The 26,822-nt window shown below is 45.4% G+C and overlaps 2 protein-coding genes across 4 annotated transcripts in view; one reads left to right on the top strand and one right to left on the bottom strand.

Moving 5' to 3' along the window:
• RTN4IP1 (reticulon 4 interacting protein 1) overlaps nt 1-6,339 on the top strand; it is a 40,064-nt gene extending 33,725 nt beyond the window's left edge. Inside the window, exon 9 of the mRNA XM_056125081.1 lies at nt 6,140-6,339. Within this exon, the coding sequence (XP_055981056.1) occupies nt 6,140-6,247 (108 nt within the window). The 3' untranslated portion in view covers nt 6,248-6,339. The remainder of the gene's footprint in view (nt 1-6,139) is intronic.
• CRYBG1 (crystallin beta-gamma domain containing 1) overlaps nt 41-26,822 on the bottom strand; it is a 65,541-nt gene continuing 38,759 nt past the window's right edge. For 2 of the 3 annotated variants that reach the window (XM_056125077.1, XM_056125079.1), the window contains exons 14-20: nt 25,357-25,469; nt 22,673-22,802; nt 18,717-18,856; nt 16,343-16,466; nt 14,995-15,153; nt 13,148-13,310; nt 8,103-9,659 (exon numbers count right to left, since the gene is read on the bottom strand). In XM_056125077.1, the coding sequence (XP_055981052.1) occupies nt 9,571-9,659; nt 13,148-13,310; nt 14,995-15,153; nt 16,343-16,466; nt 18,717-18,856; nt 22,673-22,802; nt 25,357-25,469 (918 nt within the window). In that variant the 3' untranslated portion in view covers nt 8,103-9,570. Of the gene's footprint in view, nt 300-8,102; nt 9,660-13,147; nt 13,311-14,994; nt 15,154-16,342; nt 16,467-18,716; nt 18,857-22,672; nt 22,803-25,356; nt 25,470-26,822 lie in introns of those variants that run through there. The other variant, XM_056125078.1, reaches the window with a different exon arrangement.

Below are 26,822 nucleotides of genomic sequence, written 5' to 3'. Positions count from 1 at the left end.
CACAGCCTGCTAACTAGGATGAGGGCATTGGCATGCTTCCCCACGTGGTCTGAATGCTCAGTGAATAATTAGCAGGTATCTGATGGAAGAGCTTCGGTTGTTATTTGATAGTAATTCCAAAGTGCCCACTTCAAAATAAAAACACTTTCAGCATTTGAGTAGAAAGTATCCAGAACCCAAAAAGTAGGGAAAGTTATTGAACTCTTCCTGTGACTCCTATCTCTCAGCCGCTGAGATTCTCCTTGTCAAATTCAACCAATCTCACCAGTGTCTTGGGAATTTCAAGTTTCAAAGATGTTCTATGTAGCAACACAAAAATGTTTCATATTTTTGTTACAACTATATAATGTATATCTTCTACAATTATTGACATATATACAAATAAGGTATAGACATATACTTTTATAATTATATATGACTGTAAATAGGGTTTTTTTTCTTCTAATTCATTCAGTATAGAGATCGAATATATATTTTCTTTCCTGATATTTTACTATACTCATAATTTCTATTAGACTTTTTTGGGGGTGGAGTCATTAGTGTTTTCTATATATATTATCATATCTATCATATGTAAATAAATTAGCACAGCGGTAGGGCATTTGCCTTGCACGCAGCCAGCCCAGCCGAGCCGGGTTCGATTCCTCCGCCCCTCTTGGAGAGCCTGGCAAGCTACCAAGAGTATTCAATATGCCAAACACAGTAACAAGAAGTCTCACAATGGAGACGTTACTGGGCCCGCTCGAGCAAATCGATGAACAACAGGAGGGCAGTCTCTTTTGATCTATTACATTTCTGTGGCATCAGTTGTAATTTTGCCTCTTTCATTTCTGATTCTCTTAACAAGGGGTTTCTCTCTATTTTTCCTTAATGAACCTATCTAAGGGTTTTTCAACTTTATTCTTTCCAAGAACCAGCTGAACTTCTGTATTCCATTTTTAAAGAGCTGTTAAAAAAACAGTAGTGTACGGATTGGGGAAATAGTACAGTGGATAAGGCAATTGTCTTGCATGTGGCTGACCTGGATTTAATATCATACATCATATATTGGTCCCCTGGGTACCATGCAGAGTGATACTTGAACACAGAGCCCGGAATAAGCCTGAGACCACCAGATGCTGACCAAAACCAAAACAAACAAAAGAAGACAACAATGTAGACCATGCACAGTCTGTGAAGTCTAAAATATTGTAGCCCTTTCCCCCCAAAAAAGTTTCTAATCTTTACCTTAGACTATCAGTTACTTTTAGTGTATTTGTTCAATTACCCCTTTCAACCATGCTCTGTCTTTGGCAACTACTGGTCTATTCTTTATTCTGAGTTAGACTGTGTAGTATTTGTCTTTCTCTTAATAGCATGCTTCCAAGATCCACCCAGGTTGTTGGAATTGATAGGATTTCCTTCCTTCCTTCCTTCCTTCCTTCCTTCCTTCCTTCCTTCCTTCCTTCTTTCCTTTCTATTGCATATGCAATCATATCAGATTGTCTTTGTTCATTCATCCATTCATTTCTTACACTCCTTGGCTCCTGTACATTAATTATATATTAATGCTTTGTAATAATAATGCACTACATATGAGGTATAATGAGCAAATCTGTTCCAGATCATGATTTTATTCCTTTTTGAATAAATACCCAGAAGGGGAATCTCTGGATTCATTTTGTAATTTTATTTTATTTTTTTAGTGATGTAAAATCATTTTAGTTAGATAAATTTGCTAGAGATACATGAAGGAGGGTGGAGAAAGAAAGAGAGAGCTGAGAGCGAGAGCACAAGAGCGAGGTGCGTGTGTAGAGGTATTCGGGAGAACTCGGGCTTCTTGAGGGCCAGGAGAGCGCCTCGCGCAGCCTCGGGTCAGGATGCAGGCCATCTCCCCTGCGGCAAAGGCGCCTCTGGGTTTAATTGTTGTGGGAATTTCCATGCTGCTTTCCACAGGCTGCCCCCATTTACATTTCCACTGTGCCAGCACAGGCTCCATTTTCTCCGTGCTCTCACCAGCACTTTGTTCTGCTTTTGAAATCTTATTCTAACTGCCCTAGTGTGTTCTCACTGTGGGTTTGGATTTGTATATCCCCTTTGATCACCAATGTTGAGCACCTTTTTAATCACCTGATCCCCCTGGACTTTTGTATGTCTTTGAGGGAGGGTGGGGGTGGAATGCCTATTCAGATGCTCTGCCCACTTTTATCTATTTATTTGTGAATTCATGTTTGTTTGGGACCACACCCAGTGGCCCTTGGGGGTCCTCCCAGTGCAGTGCTCAGGAATGACTCTCCCGTGGTGCTGGCTTATGCAGGTGCCAGAGATGGAACTTGGGCTCAAGGCCTCACCTACCTCCTAACACTAGCTCACTAGGTCTCTGCCCCACCCACCAAGGAATCCTGGGCTTGGGGACTGCAGTTTGATAACAGCTGTCCCCAAGGATCTCAAAAGAAAGATTTTTCTGGAGCTGGGGATGTAGCTCAGTGGCCAATCACTTGCCTTGCCCATGGGAGGGGCTGGTTTGGTCTCTGGAACGGAAGAAACAAAAATAAAAGCATGATTTTTTTTTCATTAGCACTGTGAGTGTAATGGGCGGTTTCTAAAATGGGTACTTGTGCCTACAGTTTCCTGGCATTTTCTCTAAACACAATACATGTTTCCTGTTTTTCTACCAAACTAGTTTGGGATGAAGCACAAGGGCCTGGCGCAGAAATTCACGAATCACGACCATCCTGTTATTCGTCCATTGCCTCAAGCAGGCCCCAGTAACGTCTCCTTCATCCTAGCCCTGAGATTTTTTTAAAAGGTGCCATATTCAAGGCTCTTTCAGGGTTAGGAGAATGAGACCCATCATTGTTACTGGTATTTGGCATATTGGGTACGCCACGGGGAGTTTGCCAGACTCTGCCGTGTGGGCAGGTTACATTCGGTAGCCTAAATTATATTCAGCCAAACACGCACCATTGATCCACTGTACCAGAAGACTGGGAACTGGGAACCTAGCCCCTGTTGAGTTGGTTCTCACCTTCCCCCAACCCCATCATGCCACTGTGTCACATTTGAAAATCCTAAGTCTAACCCTAAGAGATTCAAGGACAAGTTCAGGGTCATGTAGCCAGGTAGGTCCCAGGTCTTTGGCCACTAGGACAGTTTCTTTCACCATCTTTTGCTCTCTGCAAATAGAGATGGTAAGCTGGGGAGGGAGCTCAACAGGTTGAGCCATGAGCTGCATGCAGGGGGCATGGGTTTGACCCTCTGTGCCACGTAGTCCCCTAAACACAGGAGTGGGCACCAAGCACTGTGCCAGGAGTAGCCCCTGAGCACTACTGGTTATGACCAAAAATATAAACAAATAAAAATTTTAAAAAATTAATGGAGGGGTCAGAGAGAATACAGCAAGTAAGGCACTTGCCTTGCACATATCTGACCTGGCTTTGGTCCCTGGCACCACATATGTTCCCCGAAGCACAGCCAGGAGTGATCCCTGAGTACAGAACCAGGACTAAGCCCTGAGCACCACAAAAAAAAGAAAGAAAGAAAGAAAGAAAGAAAGAAAGAAAGAAAGGGAATTAGTAGTGTTTTAAAAAGAAATTTGCCTAGTGGCCGGAGTGACAGTACAGCCGGCAGGGCATTTGCCTTGCATACATCTGACCCAAATTCAATCTCTGGCATCCCATATGGTCCCCCAAGCACCATCAGTAGTAATTCCTGAGTGCAGAGCCAGTAGTAATGCCTGAGCATCGCTGGGTATGACCCAAAAAGAAAAAAAAAAAGAAGAAGAAATTTGCCTACAAAATTCCTCTTCTAGTATTTCTCAGTACTTTTCGGTACTCAGGCAGGATTGTCCACTTAAAACTCATCGTCTGCACCTGAGTCCTGCCAGCGAGGCCTTCCTTGGCACTGAAAGGAGAGCCAGGTGCTCTGCACACGGCCAGTGCCTCCAGGCCTGGAGGGAAGGAGCGGGCTCTGTGGTACAGGAAGCCACTTTAATGCATTCTGGTCTTTTAGTGGGAAAGGCAAGGTGGTCTCTTCCACCAGCCGGCTCGACCCCATGCACAGGCGCAGCTGCGTTGCGGAAGACAGCAGTTTCGCTGAGCTTACTGGGAAGTCCCATGGTTTATTGAATTCAGGTATCTAGGGGTAGATGGAGGAATGCCAGCGAAGGAAAGCCTCTGTCCCACAGCGGCCACAGTCTCTGGAGGCTGGGTCCCTGGTTGGCATGACTGCTTAGCATGGGGCAGGCCAGGAAAAACAGGAGCTATGATAAGGCTTGCCCTCCCCTGAAGATTTTCGGGAGCAGCAGATCAGTGCACAGAGAGAGAACCCAGCCTAGTCGCTCAGCACCCATGCATCCCTGGGCAGCCTTCATTTCTTTCTCATGAGTTTTGAGAGGGCCATACCCAACAGTGCTCAGAAGCTACTCCCAACCCCTGTGTGTTCAGTGCTTGCGGGACCATGCAGGGCCAGGAATCAAATCCACAACAGGTGCTCAGTGAGCTGTCTCCCTAGCCCAACGCCTTCATTCCTGTATCTGTAAAATGGGGATAATAGCAGCTGCCTGGTAACGTGGTTTATAGGGATCAAACAAGATAACAGAGAGAGAACACTCTCTAGCACCTAACCAAGAACAATCCATGCAGGCTGTTAACTGTTTTGGGAGGTGGAATGGGGAGAGATGGAGGGTTTGGGTCACACCCGGCGATTTTCAGGGCTTACTCCTGGCTCTGAGCTCAGGGATCACTCCTGGTGAGGCTCAGGGCACCGTATCAGGTGCTGGGGATCAAAGTCGGGTCAACTGTGTGTGCAAGGCTGATGCCCTGCCTGTGAACCATGGTCTCCAGCCTAAGCTGTTAATTTTTATTAAGAGCCCACCGGAACTTGTGAACCCAGAATAGAAGGGGACTGTTAGAGTCAGGTAATTTTCTGTTGTGTGGGCTATGGAATTCACTCCGAAGGAAGGAATAGCAGGGGCATCTAAGTGCTACAAAAGGACTTCTCTTGTAAAGGAACTGGGTCATAAGCCATCTGCACCTGCTGCCTCCTGACAGCAGACCTCTGGGAGACAGACCACTAAGATGCAGCTGGCAGTGATTGACATTTCCCTGATGATTTGAAAAAGAAGAGTTCCGTGGGGGGTGGTTTTCACACCGAGAGGGCACCAGTAACAGGATTTCATTTTCAACAAAGGTTGCTGAGGGTCCTGGTTCTGGTGGTGCAGTCAAAAAACGTGGTGCATTCATGTATGAGCTGCGTACCTTGGGTCTCGAGGGTTCTAGCCAGCTGCTGCTGCTCAGCAGAACCTCCTAGGGCTGAAGAAGCTCAAGGAGCCCACAGCAGCCAGTTGCCTCCCACTTACCTTAGCGGTTGAGAAAACCTCCGAACATCTGTGCAGCTCTTGCTCTGGGCCGGGTGCTGAGCCCTGCACTGTGTGGCTTGGAGAAGAGGAGGCCCATTCTCCACCACAGATGTTCTGCTTGTTTGGTGGAACACCTGGGCAGGGTGGGCATGTGAAAGGGCTGCTACACCTGTTGATGCTCCAGTGTCCACGGAGGATTGAACCCTGGTTAGCCACTGGGAAGGCAAGCGTCTGAGCTCCAGAACTTTCTCTCTGACCATCGTAAATAGTTCAGATGCTGTGCGCGGGCTGTGGAGTAGCTGGAATCCTGGCACAGCCACTCTTGGCATTTGCTGTATTATCCGGCTAGATTTGTGCTTGGCCAGAACAGGCGTCTGTCTGTGAGGGAGAGTTGCTGAGAGCAGTGGCAAGAGAGAGTACCCAGGCAGAGGTCAGTAGAAATTTGAGGCAAGGCACGGACACATCAGATTCCCACAGCGTCAGGGAGGCTGTTCCAGCAAAGCCCACTCAGAGGGGCTGTGAGAGGGCTGGGGGTGGCCTCTGAAGGCTGCTTTGGGAGCTACTGAAGGGTTATGAAACAGGACGTGCCACAACCAGCTTGAGGCAGAGGAAAGACTGAATGGGACTGAGTGGGCTGCTGACTTGGAGGTGCACGGGGCATGTTAGAGGCAAGCCCCTGGCCTGGCGCGGGAGAGCAAGGGATCCCGAGGAACGCTGTGATGGAACCAGGCAAGGGGGTTCTCAGCCCTGTCAGAGGCGGGTTCTCTTCACCACCTGTCTGTCTCCTCTCATCTTTTCCAGATCCAGCCGGTTATCGAGAAAACCTTTCCTTTTTCTCAAGTTCCAGAAGCCTTCCTGAAGGTGGAGAGAGGCCACGCGCGCGGGAAGACGGTGATTAATGTCGTATGAATAAACGCTAGATGGTTGGCGAGTACCTTGTAGATGCAGACTTCTTACCTGGGCTCGCCCTTTCCGGATTAGCCCGTAAATGACCATATAAATGTAAACAAATGAGTTTTTTGCCAGTCACCTCCTATCTTTCGAATGGGGCAGAGGGGGTCACATGGCCACAGGCCACCCCGGCACTTCCTTGGGCCCTGCCCAGTGAGCTGCTTCATTCCCGCTGGCCACCAGGATGGTGGGGGGGACACAGGAACGAGAGACAACACAATCATCCCAACTAGCTGCACTTGAGCGAGTGCATAAAGTCAAGAAGAATTGCATCTCCCATCTTTGAAGCTCTTCTTTCATACCTTGTTGGACAGTGGCCATGGCTTCTTTTCAGGTAGCTCAAACTCTTTTTTTTGGGGGGGGGGGTCACACCCGATGATGCACAGGAGTTACTCCTGGCTCTTCACTCAGGAATTACTCCTGGCAGTGCTCAAGGGACCATATGGGATGCTGGGAATTGAACCCGGGTCGGCCGCTTGCAAGGCAAACGCCGTACCCACTGTGCTATCGCTCCAGCCCCATTTATTCTTAATGTATGAGAAGGAAACTTTGGGCCAGCAGAGGACGACAGCATGGCAATCACTCACAGCTATTTCCTTCTAGGGTATCCTAACTGGCTGTTTGAAGTTTGGTTTTCCCCTGCTCTAATGTGGTCCCAAGAGCCTGCCAAGCTCTGAATCTCTAAAGGGAATGGATACAAATATGGTAACCTGTTTGTTGTTCTTTGCTTTTTTGGGTCACACCCAGTGATGCTCAGGGGTTACTCCTGGCTCTGCACTCAGGAATTACTCCTGTCGGTGCTTGGGGGATCATATAGGATGCCAGGGATTGAACTCGGGTCAGCTGCGTGCAAGACAAATGCCCTATCCTCTGTACTATTGCCTCGGCCCCCTGTTTGTTTTTTAACTCTTAGTAACCAAATTTAATGCAAAATTTAATTTTTTTTGGGGGGGGGGAGTGGGGGGTGGCCACACCCATGGAGCTCAGGTAACTCCTGCCTCTGCACTCAGGAATTACTCTCTTCAGTGGTTGGGGGATCTGGGATCAAACCTAGGTTGGCTGTTTGCATGGCAAGTACCCTACCTGCTGTACTACCTCTCCAGTTCCTAATGTGAAATTTTAAACTTGGGGAAAAAAATTGAACACTTTGCATAAGGTCTGGCCCTTTTCAACTACTAAAACATGATTCTCAGAAGGCTTGTGCACAGCAATGACAAAGGCCCCAGTTACTGGATTAGTCAGAATTTTCCCGTTTGTAACTGTCACTGTCTGCACCTGGGTATCCCATGCTGTTCAGGCCATGGCAGCCCCTGTTGCCACTGTGGGCTTAGTCGTTGACGGGCTGTGTCTCCTTGGTACCCAACCTCATCATCAAGCCTCAGACACTCAACTTAGGATTTTGCTAGAGAACTATTATGAGTCACTTTCTACTTGGTTTCTTCCTGTTCACCCCTGGTGGTGCACTGGCTGACCGCCTTGCTTCAGGATTACTGAGCTGGCTAACAAAAGTTTATCTCAAAAGAAATTAATTTTTTTTCTAGCCACTTTTGCCTGCCCTCTGAGCAACTTCAACCCTTTTATCTCCCTTTGGTGGGATTGCTTGGGATGAGGGGTGCAGTTTTCGCTTAGCTTCTGGGCCACACTGCCAAAAGAGAAGCATACCTGTCCCCAGGCATCTGGAAAGGGGTGAGCCCACTCTCCTCAAAAACCCACTTCCTCCTCCTGATTAGAAACAGTTGTTCCTAATCTTCCAGCTGACCCTCTTTGAAAGGTTATGAGAGCTACTGAATGGACTTGGATCAGATTTCATCAACACGGTTAAACCAGAAACAAGTTTATTAAAGAGAAAAATTTAACACAGACTATTGTAAAATGTCTTCCCACTGTGATAATACACACAGAGGCCTACGATCAGAGCTATACATCTAAGGAAAAGGCAGGCCTGTGGGCTGTGTTGTACATGTGCAAATGTTACTTCAAAAGGAAAGAAACAACTCCAGTGACCATAACTGCTGACCAGAATGCAGAGACAACGTGTAGAATCAGCAACACATTTTGGGACAGATGATAGGGAAACGTGATTTGTTCTTCCTGTGAAAGAGCATTCAGTATTCAGTGGCTAGGACAACAAAATGAAGACAAAAAGGGAAAGAGTGTACACAAAATCCAAACTGCTCGCTTGAATACAGGTAGACAGTACCGGTGTGCTATCAGCAGCCAAACAGAATCCGTGTTCCATGTAACGCTTGTTCCACACTTTCCAGCTGACCAACAGGCATCCCCTACAGCTTCCTTTCTTCATTTCTTGGAGATCACTGCTGGTGTTGCTCTGGAGTGAGCACAGGGTGCTCTGCCCCGAGGCCTGAAGTCGTCCTGCCAGCAGGCAGGGACTGACCATCCCATACAAGGCAGCTCCTGCAGGCCTTGTACTGAGGGAGCGGGACAGGACAGGAGGAAATTGGGCTGAAAGACCTGAGTCTGTCAAGGACGAAGGACGGCGTACCCACTGCTCCAGAGCTGAGGTGAGCCAGGCTGGACTAACCAGTGAGGTCCGGTTAATACTGATCCAGAATCTCCACAAGAAAAGGGTTGAACATGCATAACATCTCAGGGCAGCCCACAGGGGAGTGAAAAGAATCCAGATCCTTCTGACAGAGGTTAGCAGACATGAGCATGAAATCTTTCAGACTTGCTAATATTGTAATATTAACGGAAAGAAAGTGACATTTCATTTGTTCCTTAAAATATGTCTCAGTATAAGGCTTTCCCTACCTACCTACACAGTGCAGTTCCAGAAAACTTAAGGCCAGCCAAGGATCAAAATTAGACCCAGTCAGTTATTTCTTCTCAATGCTGAACAGTCTTCTCTAGTTTACCAGCTAGCGGGATCTGTTGGTCCATAAAGCTGGTAGATTTCTTCCTCTTTCTCTCCTCTCACTCCCTTTAAACATAATTTTCTAAATGTACATAATCTTATAAAGCCTTGGTAGAATGTTATTTTTACAACATCCAAAGTCCTAATTAGGCATCCTCCTTAAGCAGCTACTGAAAGGAAATGAAAGGCAAGTAGTGAAAGAAGGACAAACAAACGATGGGCAGTGGTGAGAGTCTTTGGCAGGACACAGTGCCGGTCCGGGTGGCAGCACTGTGGTCGCTGAGTGAAACCAGAGCCACGGAGGCAGGAGATCACATTCCCCGGGCTCTCCTTCTCGCTGTCCTTTTGTACTTTAAGCTGTCCAGAAGCACCGCCAGAAGTACTCCTCCTGCGTCCTCCTTCCGGCCTATAGAACGATGGCTTCCCACATTTGAGTGACCTTCTCATGGTTGACTGTGTTGAGGATGATGTGACTCTGATCGTACTGTGTTCCCCCTGAAAGAAAAGTGATCAGAGGAAGCCTGTGTGGGTGGAGGGAGGGCGGACCCAGATAACCAGAATAACTGGAAGCAGCAAGCTGGGCTATGTACCTCATGAACACACACACACAAACACAGTGTCTTGGGGCTCCTTTCCCTGCACGGGTATGCCAAGCTAGACAAGATATGCTGCCTAAAGTCCCAGTGAAAAATCCCTTTAGCTTGTCCCCCTTATACACACACATACACACACAGTGTCCTGGGGCTCCTTTCCCTGCACAGGTATGCCAAGCTAGACAAGATATGCTGCCTAAAATCCCTGTAAAAATCCCTTCAAATTACCCCCCCTCCTTACACACACACACACACACACACACACACACACACACACACACGTGTGAGCTGCATCCTGGGGCTCCTTCCTCTGCACGCAGGTATGCCAAATTAGACGGAATATGCTGTCCGAAGTCCCAGGAGGAGAGCAGGTGGCCTGAGCGGGGTGGAATGGGTGTGTGCGGAAATGGGTTTTGCATGGAACCGGCTGACCAGTCAGAGGTGGCTGCATGAGACCACTGTGCATAAGTCTTCGATGAAAGGGGACTGTGTCACCAGCAGCAGACCCGCTGTCCCTTCCTCAGGGTCACCACACTGCACTCACTGGGATTCCCTGAACCCTCTCTTTCAGCCACAGGTCTTCCTTTGTTACTCAAGACCCTTCTTTGTTCTTTCAAGATGGGAGTAATTTGGTGTGCTTCTTGTAGGTTATTATCATTCTGATTGGGAAGCCTAAAAGTTGTTAAACGATCTGCCTTTGAGAAGAATTAAAATGTATTTTTTCCAGGGGGATTGGGGACCACAGGCAGAGATACTCAAGGAGAACGTTAGGGATTGAACCCGGCCTCCTGCACGCAGAGCATGTGCACAAGCCCTCTGAGCCCACCAGCCCCGTGCTAGACTGCTGGTGTTTCCAAAGTGAGCGTGAATCAGCTTCCACCGCTGCCATGGAGGTCTGGGATAATGCAGGAACGTCCACCCCAAAAAAACTCATCTCCCAAATACTGAGAAGGCACAGGGTCTAATAAATCTTAAAGAGATACTAGCATATAACAAACGGTTTGATGAGGCAGCTAATAAAAATCAGAGTTTATTAAGGGCTACAGGGACCATGTGTCTATATTTCCCTTGTAGGTTATGTGAGGTGTATGGCCTTAATCTCCATGTCCACAAGATGGCATCATTCTACCACATTCTGAGACGTTTACATTCCGCTCTCGTTCTAAATGTACACATACATGAGACTAAGCATTTAAGGTACTCCTCCAATTGTGGCACCTAACAGCTGGCGCGGAGCCTTGTCAGAGTGAATACCAGCAAATAAAAGCTATAGGAAGGCAGAGATGCTCCCACAGTGGCTTTCATCCTACACACAAGCCAATCAACGTTGTAAGAAACATTCATGTTTTCCCCCAAATCCAGAATATTTCCAACTTTGTCACTTTTTAAGCTTTTCTAGAAAATTGAAAGGCTAGCCTCTCCAGGTGGGGCAGGCTGAGATCAAATTCATAAAGGATGGGGAAACAGCTCAATGGACGGGCACACGTGCTTTGCATGCTAGATGCCCGGTTGAATCCCTGGCACTGTATGACTCCCCCCACCCCCTAAGCACCACTGCGTATGATCCAAAAATCACACATAAAAAATCTGAAAAATACTAATCAAGGTTAATGATTCTTAACCAGTTTGACCTCAAGCTGATGTCTGTAAAATGGGTATTTTTACCTGTCTACATTCTGGCAAATCTTTTATCAGAATAAGTATACCAGATATAATATGAAGGAGGAAGCCTTCTGTCGCTCTTCATTTTTGGATGCTGCATTTATTTCCTTCTATCCACGGACCCCACTGACATTTCCTACCATTTCTGGTCCCCATTCTGCTTGGAGTTACATGTTTATCTGTGCTCCCTAAATTTATAGTGCTCTTTGCCCCCCCAAAACTTCTTCAGTTCGCCCCTGAACACCTTTTCAGTTCCTTGGGTTCTCTACAAATGTTCATTAATCTCATTGCTAAGTGGGGTTCGCCACTCTGTACCCAGAATCACCGAGAAGCCTCAGAGCCAGTTCCCTCCCCCTGCTGTCATCAAAGCTCCATGGAAATGCTCAGGCTTGTTTGCTATTATTGAGAAACAGTGTTTTAAAACCAGGCTGCAGCTGTTCCTTGACCCCTACACCTTAATTTCTGAAAATAGCTTTAGCCAAAAGCATTGATTAAATGTTGAGTCAACTTTCTAGCAATGATTTAAAATAGAACATGTATGGCTAGTAATATTAGCTCACCAGATTTATCAAAATAATTATGCTTGCTTTCATGGTAGGAAAGAGAAAAGTTTCTACCAATAATCTAAAGCAAAATTATGTCATAAGTTGAAAAAAATCTTCATTTGTTTCTTGACAAGAACAAGAGTTTACTGAGTTCCAACATCTAGGTCGAGTGAGATTTATTACCTTTTGTCTTATTCTGTATTTTGGATCACACTCAGCAGTACTTGGGGGATCATGTGGTGCTGGGACTGAGCCCAGGACTCCTACATGCAAAGCATGTACACTCCCGACCACTGACTGGCTTCTCTCCCTTGTTTTTTAATTCTATTTTTTTATTTTGCTTTTTGGGTCATACCCAACAATGCTCAGGGGTTACTCCTGGCTCTGCATTCAGGAATTACTCCTAGTGGTGCTTAGGGAACCCTATGGGATGCTGGGAATCAAACCTGGGTCGGCCACCTGCAAGGCAAACACCCTAACCACTGTACTATCACTCCAGCCCATTTTTTAAGTTTTAATAGTTTTTCCAACAACTATAGTCTATAGATCAGAAGCATGAGCACCAAGTGGGAACTTGTTATAAATGAAGATTCCCAGGTCCCACTTCATACCTACTTAATCAGAGAAATGTGTGGAAGGTCCCAGAAAACTTTCAGTAAGCCTTCCTCCCCCCCCCCCCCCCCCCCCGGTTCTCGGTTCTGATGCAGATAAAGTTTGGGAACTATTGACCTAAATTCATTCCTCCTCACACACTGGATTAATTTTCCCTGAATTGACTTCTCTGAACAATGTTCACTTGGAATTTCTCTTGGCTGTGTGTTTTAAGATCTGAGATCCTTTCAGAGGCTATGTGCATATACATGACAAGCAGCTCTCCTGTAGAAGATCATACAGGCTTTGACAATGGTTAAACATTTGAAATGGTTTGAAGTTGGCACTTAAGCATGTGGCAAATGATTGGCCTCAGTCTTTAGAGCTGTAAAAGGGGGCAGGGTAGGAAGGGAGAATACTATCCTCTAGAAGTGTCTGTGAAGTCCACCTGGGCTATGGGACATAAGGTGTTTAGCACAGAGGCCAGCCTGAAACGCGGGAAGGCTCACTTATCGTAACTGTGCATGCAAAAATTAGAGATCAATTTCTGGCTAACCAATGAAAGGTAAAATATAAAGCAAATGACTCTTACCTTTGATATCTAAAACTAGATTGGGCTTCATCTTGCTATAGATTCTGCCATCTGACTTCATACTCCAAAACTGACTCTCGGCGTTCTGGTCGAGGGCCAGGCCCAGCTTCGAGCCTGAGGTGACGAGGCTCCCCACGATCGTCAGGCAGCAGTCTTCTGCTATCTGCTCAGTGGGAGAGATGAGCCACCTTAGTGCTGGAGACACAGGCAGGGACTACTGTAACCGATTCCCTGATCTTTTCTAGCTTCACGTACCACACACGAGGGGTTTTAGCATCCAACTAAGATAGCTGCACTCAAACAATAACACCTACACCCTTTATTTCAGAGGACTTGCGTGATGGAGCTTTCTCAATTACTGTCCCTCAAAAGTAAATTTTGCTTCAAAGACTCTTCTTTGTCTTACTGGTAGGTACAAAAAATGCCCTCCATGGGGCCAGAGTAATAGCACAGCGGGTAGGGTGCCAGCCTTGCATGCAGCTGACAAAAGTTCAATCCCCAGTCCCCTCCTAGAACCACCAGGAGTAATTCCTGAGTGCAGAGCCAGGAATAAGCCCTGAGTACCACTGGGTGTGGCTCTAAAACCAAAAGAAAAAAAAATCCAAAACCAAACAGAGGGGAAAAACTACCTTGATTCACTAAAACGACCTTTTCCCTTTCAGAAAGGACCTAACCTGAGGCTGGGCCTATAGTTGCATCCCTGTAATTGCCCCCTCTGCTCAACCCACCCTCCCACAATATGAGCGCAACTCTAATTCTGAACGCTGAAAATCACTGGACTCATTGATTCCTCCTTTTCAGTTCCTAATATGTGTCCCCAAAAGTGCACTACCCAGCTACAGAGAAAGAAAACAAATGCGGTACAGTGTGTTTTCAATGCACATTTTATGGCAGTAAATCAACCCTTAACATGCCAACAATGTAATCAGGGTTTTCAGGACACGTGAGCACATATTCATTACAGAAAATGTTCGTGGAGGCAGGGATGTGCCCAGGTAGAGCTGCTCGTGTCTTGCCCCCTGGGTTGCAGTCCCAGGCAACACATGCTCTGAGCACCACCAGGTGTGGCTCCCACATAGAAACTTGGACGTGTGTGTGCGCGCGCGCGCGCGCGCGCGCGCGCGTGTGTGTGTGTGTGTGTGTGTGTGTGTGTGTGTGTGTGTGTGTGTAAAACCAAACTGCTGAAAGGCACTGTTTCAACGCTGGCCTCTCAGAGAACCTCTGGGCACGGAGAGTAACTCCCTCCAGCACAGAACAGCTCACTCACAGGCCATGCTTAGTCCTGGGTACGGGCCTTCTACCTTCTGCTGACTCATGGGCACCCAGTGAAAAAAGGGAGGGAAAGGAGGGCAGTCAAGCCCATAAAATCAAGGAGCTTCAAAAGAATAACCATAATAGAAGCATGGACTTCTCTCATAAAACCTGACAACATTCAGTGTTTCCTGGCTGAATGGTGGGAGAGGTGGGAGAGGGATCATCTTCCATTGTGGAACGCGGGACCAGGAGGAGACAGTCTGAGTATGTTCATGATTCCTAGCCCTTCACCTTCCTTCCTTGGCTGAGGGGCACCCCACACGGCAACACAGCTAGAGTGAGCGGCACCAACAGAGCAGAGGCTCTAGCTTATTTCTCTAACAGGCAGCTTCAGGAGAGGGGTGAGGAACAGACACATCCAGTCTTTGCCTAGTGCCAATGGAGCTCCTGGGTGAAGCTGCCCGCCCGCCTCTCTTTGAGCCAAGAACTACTTTCATGAAAAGTCTTCCAAGCTACTCCTGATGGTGCCGCCTGCAAAACAGCGCCTGCCTGATGAGGCGATTACAGACCCTTGTCTAATCCCGAAGACTCACCCTGCACTTGATGCATCCTTCCTGATAAATCCATATCTGATCATCAGCACCGACATCCTCCATGACCTGTATCCGGAGAAGCTTCAGGTCCTCTAAGTTTCCATTGGTGGACATGAACAGCCCCGTGGCTTTGTTTCGCAGTCGAAAATAAATTCGTTTCTAGGAGATAAAAATCACAGTGATCATCAGTCATTGTATCCTTTGTGCTAGTAGAAGAAGCACTGAACAAACATCAGGGGCAGGATCTAAAGGTGAGGCCAGAGAGAGCCCGGCAAGCTACCGAGAGTATTCGATATGCCAGACACAGTAACAACAAAGTCTCCAATGGAGACGTTACTGGGCCCGCTCGAGCAAATCGACGATCAACGGGAGGGGTAATTAAGTACCTACAAAAATCACAAAGGTGGTGGGGGTTTCCCAAAGAGAAGAATTGGAAAAATTCCAAAGATACCCCCCAGAGCAGAGCCTGCTAAGGCCATGTGGGCCCTGTGACCGGGGATGTTCTAAAAACAGCAGCCGTAGGCAGATCTGAGGGCTAGAGACATGGAGGCCAGGGGAACGCAGTGACTTCCAAACTTAAAATTGAGCCACGCTTTTGTGAAGGAAATTTCCAGACTCAAAGAGTTGGAAATAGGTGACCTCCCCCCATTTCCCTGTCTTTTCTGGAACCTGGCGGTCAGGCCCACAAACTGCCTCTGGCTCCATATAAGCTCATTAATGGCCATGATCCAAAGACTCACAAATAAATCTTGGAAGAGAGCCACAAACTGCAGAGATGTTTCCGGATCCCAAAGTCATTTCCAGTTGTATCACCCCAGTTAAAATTTTAGAATCCCTGGAGTGAGATTTCATACTCTACTCCACTGATGTATCAAGAGTAGCATACCACCTTTGATGGGGTTAAGGAAGAAGGGGATTGATCTCGATCCAGAAAAAAAATAAATATTAGCACACAATGCTCAACATGTAACAACATGTTAGTATTCTCTGATACAAGGGCTTAATGGCTCCAGGGTGAGATACAACAATCTTCACACATTTTCCTATAAGAAAATTTTGGGGATCATTTTTTTACACATTATTCATAACAAGTCATACAAAATAAATTATTTAGGATTGCTTTGGGGGCAGGCTTGGGTTGTGGTGAGAAAATTTGAAATAATGGTGGTGGGAAGGCATGGTAACGGGATTGGTGTTGAAATACTGAATGTAATACATTATTGTGAACAACTTTATAAAAATAAGATTGGAGGGGAAAAATTTAGCCAAAAAAGCCAAATCATATTTGCGCTGAGAAAAAAAAAACATTCATCCAAGGGTCTATTTAAAATAGCACAAAGAAAAGTACCTGAATAAAAGGTCGTAGAGACCCTATTTGGCGACATCCACTGAATTCGTACCAGTTAGGAACTTCTGCTGGGGACAGCAGGATCTGCCGACCTCGGTAATTGCCGTATTCATAAGTGACCCATCTGTGAAAGAGAGTAGATCAACCACAGTGAATGGCAACTTCCATCTGTCCACAGGCCCCACTCACCTTGATCTTTTGCATGCCTCCAACTATAGTTCATTCTATAGAATTCTATAGAATGGGCTTTCTCCTGTAAATGTACATGGAGGAAGACAATGGAACCAAAGAACAAAATAGAACTTTTTAGTTGAAAAGCCTGGTACTTCCTGGAGCTTTTCATAATTCATTTTCATTTTTAACAGAAATCGTTTTCATTTTTAACAGTAGATCTTTTATTTTGTGTATGTAAAGTTCTTAGCATGTAGCACATGGTGAGTGCCACATATGCATTAAATAAAAATAACAGCAAGGGCCAGGAGGATTGCTCCATGGTTTTTGAAGCCAGCCTCATGTACTGGGGGAAAAGGCAGTTGGGATGAAGAAGGGACTACTCAAGTAAATGCTGGTTGGAGGGATCGCTCGGAATGGGAGATGCGTGCTGAAAGTAGACTATGGACCAAACATGATGGCCTCTCAGTATCTGTATAGCAAACCATAACACTCAAAAGGAGAGAGTAAGAAGGAAGGTGTCTGCCGCAGAGGCAGGGGGTGAGATGGGATGGGGGTAGTGGGAGGGATAATGGGATCATTGGTGGTGGAAGATGTGCACTGGTGGAGGGATTGGTGCTTGATCATTGTATGATTGAAACTTAATCATGAAAGTTTATAACTATCTCATGGTGATTCAATAAAATAAATTTTAAAAATAACTCAATAAATGCTTAAAATGGGAGTAATTACTCTCAATCCAGAAAACTGCTGAAGCTACTGAGGTCTTCTCCCAGGGGTGCCAGTGCCCACAGCTGAGCAAGGGCAGGGTGCATGGTCTGGTGCACAAGTACCCCACCAACCTTCCCTCTGAATGGTCTGTTCCATCAAAAAGGCATCTTCCTCACTGCTCCTCCTGAACTCACAACCGTTATCATTGAATCATAAAACAAAATAGTCATAAAACCTGTTTTTAAAAATTACTAAAAATTCTACCAATATTGTATTCTGTAATCAATTTTTAAATAGGTCTAGTCTATCACTGTCTGAAGAAAACAGGAAGACTACACTGATTGCTTTGTAAATGCAAGAAAAATGCCACTTTTTGGTGTGTGGGATGGGGAGAGGTTTGTGGGCCATACATGGTGGTGCTTGGAGGAACATCCAGTGCTGGGGATCAAACCCAGAGCTCAGCAGACTCAGTATGAGCCCTTTTGGGTGATCTCCCTGACCCAAGAAGATGCTTTCGTAAAAACACTTATTTTCACAACTTATTCTGTTTCCTGGGCTGGAGCGATAGCACAACTGGTAGGGCATTTGCCTTGCATGTGGCCAACCCAGGTTTAATTCCTCCGCCCCTCTCAGAGATCCCGGCAAACTACCTAGAGTAACCCGCCTACATGGCAAAGCCTGGCAAGCTACCTTTGGCATATTCGATATGCCAAAAACCATAACAAGTCTCACAATGGAGAAGTTACTGGTGCCCGCTCCAGCAAATCAGTAAACAATGGGAGAACAGTGCTACAGTGCTATTTCCTAAATACTCAAGGAGAGACCTTCCATGATGACCCTGAATGATTTTATATAGCCTCTGACAGTGATGTCTAGAGAAATCTCCCTCCCCCCGCCCCCCCCCCCCTCCAGCCCTTGCTCCGGAATCAAAGTTTGGTTTTTTCAGAAGGCTGAGAGAGACCAGCTCCTCCTGACTCTCTAAGGAAGAGGACTCCATATAAGGGCTACAGCCTGGTATGAGAAGCCTTCTCCCAGGAACTCTGACTCTGATACAAAATTCTCAGCTAAAGAAAACTGAACATCTGGATGAAGGAATGAAAGATACCTCATGCAGCTTTTCTCAGTGGGAAAAGTATATGCTGAAAATGTATGCTTATTAATCCACAGAAAACAAGGTGTTGTTACTTGTCAATTTAAGGAAATATGGGAGAGAAATACCAAATCTCTCCTCCCTCCCTTTTCTCCCTCTCTTCCCTCTCTTTCCTCCCTCCCCCTCCCTCCCCTCGTTTTTTGGGGCCACATCCTGTGGGTTCTCAGGGCTTACTCCTGGCTATGTGCTTAGGGATGACTCCTGGCATATGCGGTCCTGGGGTTTAAACTTGGGTCAGGTGCAAGGCAAAAACCATCCCCATTGTACTATCTCTAGTTCCCCCAAGTCACATTCCAAAAAATGATCCCTTTATCTGGATAAACAAGTAGATAACATACTTACATGCCTCCAATCACCTGAACCGAGCGTATCTGTGTGTTGAATCCCAGGGACTGAAGATTCACTGTCTCTGCATTAAGCTCAATCTTTTTCCCTTTGAAGCCTTCTCTTTCAAAAAGAATAATTGTTGGTTCAGAAAATTCCTGTTATGGAGCAGAAGCAGTGTTCTGTTATTCATCTTTAATAATCATTCAGACTGAGGTGAAATCACCTCCTCGCGAGGACAGGGTATAAGAGCAAGCCAACATGGGCCTGCACAGATTCCCTCTGTCCCAGAAATCCTGCCTGTTCACCTGATGCAAAGCTAAGGGGATGGGCAGGAATCAGGAAGCCAGGGGAAGGCAGGAAGGGTGCTGCCTGTGCACCCCCCAAACCCCTCCCTCGCCCCTCTTAACCCCACACTTCTAAGGGGATCATTTTTGAGGGGACTGATTTCCAGCTCTTGTTCACTGGGTCAGCAGCAACTCTGATTGGAAGGTAAAGGTAAAGGTAAAAGGTAAAGGCCCTCCCGTTGTTCGTCGATTTGCTCGAGTGGGCCCAGTAACGTCTCCATTGGAGACTTTGTTGTTACTGTGTCTGGCATATCGAATACGTCACGGGGAGCTTGCCAGGCTCTGCCATGTGAGCAAGAAACTCTCGGTAGCTTGCCGGGCTCTCGGAGAGGGGCGGAGGAATCGAACTCGGGTCGGCCATGTTGGCTCCAGACCATATGATTGGAAAGGGTGAGTAGAAAGGGGGAATGACTGTGCCTTCCCTTGTTAGTGCCAAATGCCATGTTGTTGTTTTGTCAGTAAGACAATGATTCCATGTACTCAGGCTCTCAAACTCTTTTGTAGACAGAAGGACAGTAAAGGAAGCAAGGATGGAGGCCCCCTACTCAAAATCTCATTCACAAAAAGAGAACAAGAGTACCAAGTTGGCTGATTTTCAGGAAAATGCAAAAGTGGACACCTTGCCCTTCTTTTACAAACGACAGGCCTTATGGCCCCTGAGTGGTGCCTCCCAAAGTGGTTGAGACTGGCTCGCCACCCTCCACCCCCACTCAGGAGGGCTCTGACATGCCAAGGGGCAGGGGTTGTATTTCAGTTTGTTTCTGTTCCTTCACTTAGGTGCACTCCCCCCTCCCCCACCCCAACCACCGCCAAGAATAGATTTCCAGGGGTGCTAAGTAACCTTTTCTTTTTTTCTTTTCTTTCCTTTTTTTTTCTGAAAACAAGGTAGTAGGCCAATAGGTTTGGGAACTTCTGTTGCTCCAAGACCATAAATGATACATCAAAAATGTTCTTCCTGTGTAAAAGTCTGTGGTCAGGGTGTGCCACTCTGCTGCTTCATTTATGTGGCTGTGTCCTGACATGTAGAAAGGTTTTGTTGACCAGTAAATAGTGCAGATGAGTGTGTAGAAGTGGTTTGTATGGTCTAGGAATTAGGCTATATCAAAGAGAAGGAAGTGAGAAAAACTCAGTGTTACTATTTTCCACTTTTCTCTAAGAAGAAAACAGGTCCAAAATGTTGAGGGGTGGGGAGGAGAATTCAGTGTCAATGATTAAATGAATTTGAAGTACTATGTCATAGCTAAGTCTCGGGGCTAGAGAGAGCATACAGGAGATTAAGGCCCATGCCTTGGATGCTGCCAATATGGATTCCATCCCTGGTGTTGCATATGTTTCCCTGAACACCTCCAGGGATCACTGCAGAGCACAGCCAGAAGCACCACTGGGTATAGTGCAAAATATAAAAAATAAAAAAGGTGGGAAAGGTATATCCTAATATGGGTAAAATATTTCATCACAATCAAAACTTAAAAGGATATCGAAGTGTTGCCAAGCAATGTGAGCATATATTCAAAGTTCTAGGTGAAGGAAGCCATTTGAAAGTTTTATATCTGGTGATTTGGAAATTGTTTTTATTTTTCTCAATAGGTACTAGTAAGTAGTTTTTAGAATTCTAGACAGGTTCAGTACCAAAGGCTTAGTTCTTTCATTACTTATTACCACATCATTTCATGTTTCTCAACTGCTGTTTCCATGCGCAAGAAAGATTCACATCTATCTTTTTTTGTTGTTTATTTGTTTAAATGGGTAGGAGGGGAATAGACAACTCACATATGTTCTTTTTATCCTTAAAATTAAAATCATCAGCTTCATTTATTTAAAGCTACTTGTGGAGGTCAAATATCCAAAACTAAGACTTTCCAAAATTATAGGCACATCCAGGATATCACATCTAAACATTAATTCATAGTTTACTTATAGTGAATGTTGCTTTGGTTACATCAAAATAAAAGTTTTCTACAGATTATTTCAAAGAGTGATTCTGAAATAGAAACCAGCTCTTGGCATTGTGACCAAAGACTGAAGGTTCTCCAGGATGCAGTGATCACTCAGGAGTGCAGTTTTTTTTTTCCACTGTGCATCTGCAAGACCCTCATATAAAATTAAATAAAAAATAAATGATTTCTGTGAAAAAGGGGCATGGTAGTCTAGATCAGCATGTACATGATTAAGTAGGGAAAGCATCTAGTTGCAAATATCTAAATTATGAGAAAGAGGCAGGAGAGATAGTACAGTGCACACGGCCAGCCCTGGTTTGATCCCCATCACTGCACAGGGTCAGTCCTCAAGCCCTGCCAGAGATAACAACTGAGCTCAGAGCCAGAAGTAAGCCCTGAGTACCACCAGGTGTGTCCTAAAACTTATGAAGTAATAGGTTTGTGAAACAACAACGGATTTCAGCAAATCAATAATAACAATAAAATAAGCAGGAAACATGACTAGTTAAAGAAACTTTGGTACATTTACACAATGGAGTACTATGTAGCTGTTAGAAAAGATGAAGTCATGAAATTTACATACAAGTGGTACTACATGGAAAGTATCATGTTAAGCGAAATGACTCAGAAAGAGAGGAATAGACAGAAAGATTGCATTCATCTGGGGAACATAAAGTAACAAAATAGGAGACTAACACCCAAGAGTGGCAGAGATTAGTACCAGGAATTTTGCTCCATGGCTTAGAGGCCAGCCACACATACTAGGGGGAAAGGCAGCTCAGATAGCGAAGGGAGCACCAAATAAAGGGTGTTGGAGGATCCTCCCAGGATGGGAGAAGCATGCTGAAAGTAGACGATAGACGAAACATGATTGCCACTCAATGCCTCTTTTGCAAACCACAACACCCAAAAGGAGAGAGAGAACAGAGGGGAATGCCCTGCCACAGAGGCAGGGTGGGATGGGGGAGTTCGGAGGTGGGAGAGATACTGGGATCCGTGGTGGTGGGAAATGGGCACTGGTGGAGGGATAGGTATTTGATCATTGTATAATTCAAACCCAAGCACAAAATTTGTAGGTCTACAACTGTACCTCATGGTGTCTCACTAATAAAAATTTTTTTAAAATAATAAAATAAGCAGGAAACTAAATCTGAAAGTGAGCAAAGGATACACAAAAGGCAATGCACTGAACAGGAAAAGACCCCAAATGAAAGTAAAGGTGACTAACTTCACTAACAGAGAAACAGATGAACTCAGCAGTGAGATACTACGTTCTACCCGCTCTTTCTAGTCATCAGCAGTTAGAGAGCCACAGAATCAAAACAGTGAAACAAAAATAAAGGGGGAGGGGGCAGAGAGCTAATACAGCAGATACATCTAAGATGGACTGCAAACAGATCAGAATGGGCACCTGTGAAGGGGAGAGGCATGAAGACAGGGATCAGGTATGAAGTGGGAAGAATCCAGAAAAGGCCCTGAGCAAACCTGGCGAGCTGTGTGCCACAACTAGTCCATTTCTAAACAACCAACGTCTGAGAAACAGTAGCAAAATGGTGTCCAAGTCCTAAAAAGCGGACAGCACTGAAAGCAGCTTGGTTACTGCCTGGCATTAGCCTTGAATAAGTTCTCTAGGCTGGTTCTGTGCTGGGTAAGCGCCTCTGCAGCATTCCACTCACCCGGATGTACTTACAGCGTCTATAAATCGAAGAGACTTGAACGTTGCTCCCGACAGGCACCCCATGGCAGACAGAGAAGGGTAGTGACCTTCTTCCAGCACATACTGATTCCCAGTGAAATTCTCTCCATCATATGCAACCCAGCTACAAGGAGAAAAACCACACACACTGTCTAGTAAGTCATCTGAGTTACTCCTATCCAAAACATCCTTTCTTTTGTAACTTTGTTTGGGTTTTTAGGTCATACCTGACAGTGTTCAGGGGCTACTCCCAGCAAGGTGCTCACAATTTAACCCAGGGTTCCTGCATGCAGAGTATGCACTCAAATGTTTGAGCTATTTCCTGGCTCTGAACACTGCTGGGTGTGGCCAACACACACACACACACACACACACACACACACACACACATTTATTGCTTTCTATCTTATGACCAATTAATATTTATAATCTCACTTGTTTGTAAATTTGTTAAATTTGTCAAGAAATGAGACTTCTTGGGGACCTGAGAAATAGTATAATGGGTATATAGCTTGTCTTGCATGTGGCCAATGTGGGTATGATCCCCATCATCCCATATGCTCCACTGAGCCATGCAAGGAGTAAATCCTGAGTGCAGAGACAGGAATAAGCCCTGAGCACTGCCAGGTGGTGGCCCTCAAAAAAGAAAACATACTCACATCCACATCCACATAAAGAAAGAAAGAAATGAGACTTCTCTTCATGAAATGATGGTTTTGCATGTTTTACTTCTCCACCTCCCAGAATTCCTTGCTCTTCTCATGGATCTTCTCTTCTCCCAGCCAGTGTGGTTCTGTCTAACCCCAGAGTCCTCCCTGAATAATCTTTTTTTTTCTTTTAAATTTTGGGTCACACCCAGCATTGCACAGTGGTTATTCCTGGCTCGTGCACTCAAGAATTCCTCCTGGCGGTGCTCAGGGGACCATAGGGGATGCTGGGAATTGAACCCAGGTTGGCCGCATGCAAGGCAAAGGTCCTATCCGCTGTGCTATCTCTCCAGCCTGCCCTGAATAATCTTTTAAGCTTCAATGCTGCCAGTTACCTGGGTTTACTAGTCTCCTCCCAGAATTTCTCTCCTTCTTTTATCTTCATTTCCAACCCCTCTGCACTGGGCCAGATATCAAACCACCAGTTACTTTAGACAAATAATATAGTCTCTATCATTCACCATGCTTTCATAGATGAGTTGATTTGTTCTCTTTCTGTTACAGAAGCCACACAATATACCCCAAGTGCTGCTGGGGAGCCCAGGGACACTCCAGAAATACTTTGGAGAACCATGTGGCACCAGGGTCACACATGCCAGAAATTGTGTACACTAACTGAGCTCTTTCCTCAGTTATGTTTGCTTGGTTTTTTTGGTTTTGCAGTCACACTTGGTGGTACTCAGGAACTACTCCAGTAACCTACTAAGAGGTGGCTCCTGGTGGCACTCAGGGGAACATGAGGTGCCAGGGATTAAACCAGGATATCTATAGCACTTAGATATTTCTCCCTGGCTGTTTTTGCTTTTTTAATTTGGCAAATGTTTATGGAACACTGTCGGGAACATTGTCATTGTTGGGAATAGCACAGGGGACAAAAGCAAAGGTTCCAACTATCTTAAAAGTTATTCTTTTGGGGGGCTGGAACATTAGAACAGCAGGTAGGGCACTTCCCTTGTACATGGCCAACCTGGGTTCCATCCCTGATACCACATATGGTCTCCCAAGATTGCCAGGAGGAGTGACCCTGAGTGCAGAGCCAGGAGAAAGCCCTGAGCACTGTCAAGGGTGCTACCCCCATAATAAAAACCTTGTGTGAACTGAGAGATGGTGAACAAAAATGAATGCACATGTATGGCAGTCATAAGTGAAGTAAAGCAGAAAATAAAGAGAAGACTAAGTTATAGGTAGCAGTAGGCGCTAATAAACATCACTTCTCTGAATCTATGCATCTGAGAGTGAAGTCCGTGATGGCTAAAGGTTCCAATGGTGCTATTTAAAGCCATAAGGAATGGGTAATGTTTAAAGGTGTTATTATTATTATTACATTATTATTATCATTAGTCTAGATTTCTCATCATCTCTTGCAGAGTTTGCTCCCAGGTTTCCTGACCAAATTTCCCCAACTGTGGGCTTTCCAGATCTACTATCCTCAGCATGGCACTTTTAGCTGCCGCCTTTCCTGTCTGGTGGCATTCATCAAAACTCTAATTTGCTCCAGAGAGCCTTCGCAAGCTGAGACCACCTGCCCTGTCCACTTGCTTCCCGGTACGAAGCCCTTCCGGCCAGACAGTGGTGGTCTCGGGTAGGCTGGCACATCCCTGTTTTCCAACCAAGCATCTGCTACAGTGCCACATGGCCCCTGCCAAACAGTCTCTGCCAGGGTGGCAGCCTATGGGCAATCTACAGACCCTTTAAACATGATGGGACTGGAGAATCCAGAACCTAGTGGGAATTCTACCACACAGTGAGATAGGGACTATGGATTTTCTCCACCACACTGATCCCCAGGTCCTCTGATGCCCAGCACTCGGATGCTATTGTGGCCAAAAGTCATATGTGCACTAACAAGCTTGATATTCTTGATACTGTGTAATGTTATCCAACAGTGTGCCAAGCATTCAACTCCTGCCCACATGTAAATTTGCTTTTCCCATGGATTAGGCTCTGTCTGTCCACCGCTGTCTTGCTTACCTTCCTCCTAAAACTCTGCAAGACTTGGCAGAAAATGAATCACCAATTTGACAGGTCGTTTCTTCAAAACTTTGACTGGAACCTTGGAACTGTGGTTCTGAAAACAAATGAATCTAAAAAAGCCAATGGAAATACAGAGTTATTTTCCTCAGCTCAGCATACCAACTCATTCAACCTTTGAAACACTGACCCAACCACGACCTCTGAATAATCTTGTTCTAGTAAGTGGGTGTGAAATGTATAAATCCTTTAATTTTCTACTCCGACATTAACGATCAATTAGAAATACTTTTGGCAGTCCCATTCACAATGATTTGGTTTCTTTCAGAGACATCAAAGGATAATCCAAAAACAGAGGCAGCCTTCCACAGAACACCTTCTCCTAACAAGTTGGGAAGCAAGTTTATGCTTTATTGTGGCCAAAAGTCATTGTTCATCAGTTCTGCATTTACAAGAAATTACATTTTGGAAACACAGAGATTTCCTCCCTCTCAGTGCAGGCTCCTTGCTGACCTATTAGAATCTTGTGTGTGCCAATAAAGGAGACTAAGTGGTATTTATGCCTCTATAATTAGGGCTGTTTGAACACTTCCATTAAAGAGGCAAAATAACAAATGTAATACTTGAGTTGATGCAGTCGGTCAGCAATCTAAAGGTTGGAATGAGAGACCATAAAAAGGAGATCCTGAAAATGTGTGTCAAATGCAGACACAGCAAATATACAAATGCTTTTTACGTTGTATCACATTAACTATGTGCCATTGTTTAAAATATTAACATGAACTCTCCGGCTCAGTTGAATGGTAATAAAATAATAAGAGCATTTTATAAGACATATTTAGATGTAGGTTAATGCTAGTATCAACTGAGCATTGGTGTCAATATAAATCTAATTTTAAAATGCAATTCTGCGGCTTTCAGGCCTAAAATGGAGTAAAACTAACAAACTGTCTTAAATGTGTGACACTATACAGATAAATTCAGCTTTTCAGTAAAAGGGCTCTAATGATAAGATATCAAATATCTTATTTATTTATTTATTTATTTATTTATTTATTTATTTATTTTTATTAGTGAAACACCATGAGGTACAGTTTTAGACTTACAAATTTTTGTGTTTGGGTTTCAGTTATACAATGATTGAGTATCCATCCCTCCACCAGTGCCCATTTTCCACCACTAATGATCCCAGCATCCCTCCCACCCCCCACACCCCTCACTCCACCCCACCTCTGTGGCAGGGCATTCCCTTTTGTTCTCTCTCTCCTTTTGGGTGCTGGTTTGCAAAAAAGGCAGTGAGTGACAATCATGTTTAGTCTATAGTCTATTTTCAGCATGCATCTCCCATCCTGGGAGGATCCTCCCAACACCCTTTACTTGGTGTTCCCTTCGCTATCTGAGCTGCCTTTTCCCCTACCATGTGCAGCTGGCCTTCAATCCATGGAGTGAACCTCCTGGTACTTATC

Source organism: Sorex fumeus, unplaced genomic scaffold, assembly GCF_029834395.1.
Source record: "Sorex fumeus unplaced genomic scaffold, SorFum_2.1 ptg000054l, whole genome shotgun sequence".
Lineage (NCBI taxonomy): Eukaryota > Metazoa > Chordata > Mammalia > Eulipotyphla > Soricidae > Sorex > Sorex fumeus.
This window is presented reverse-complemented; position numbering and strand designations above follow the sequence as displayed.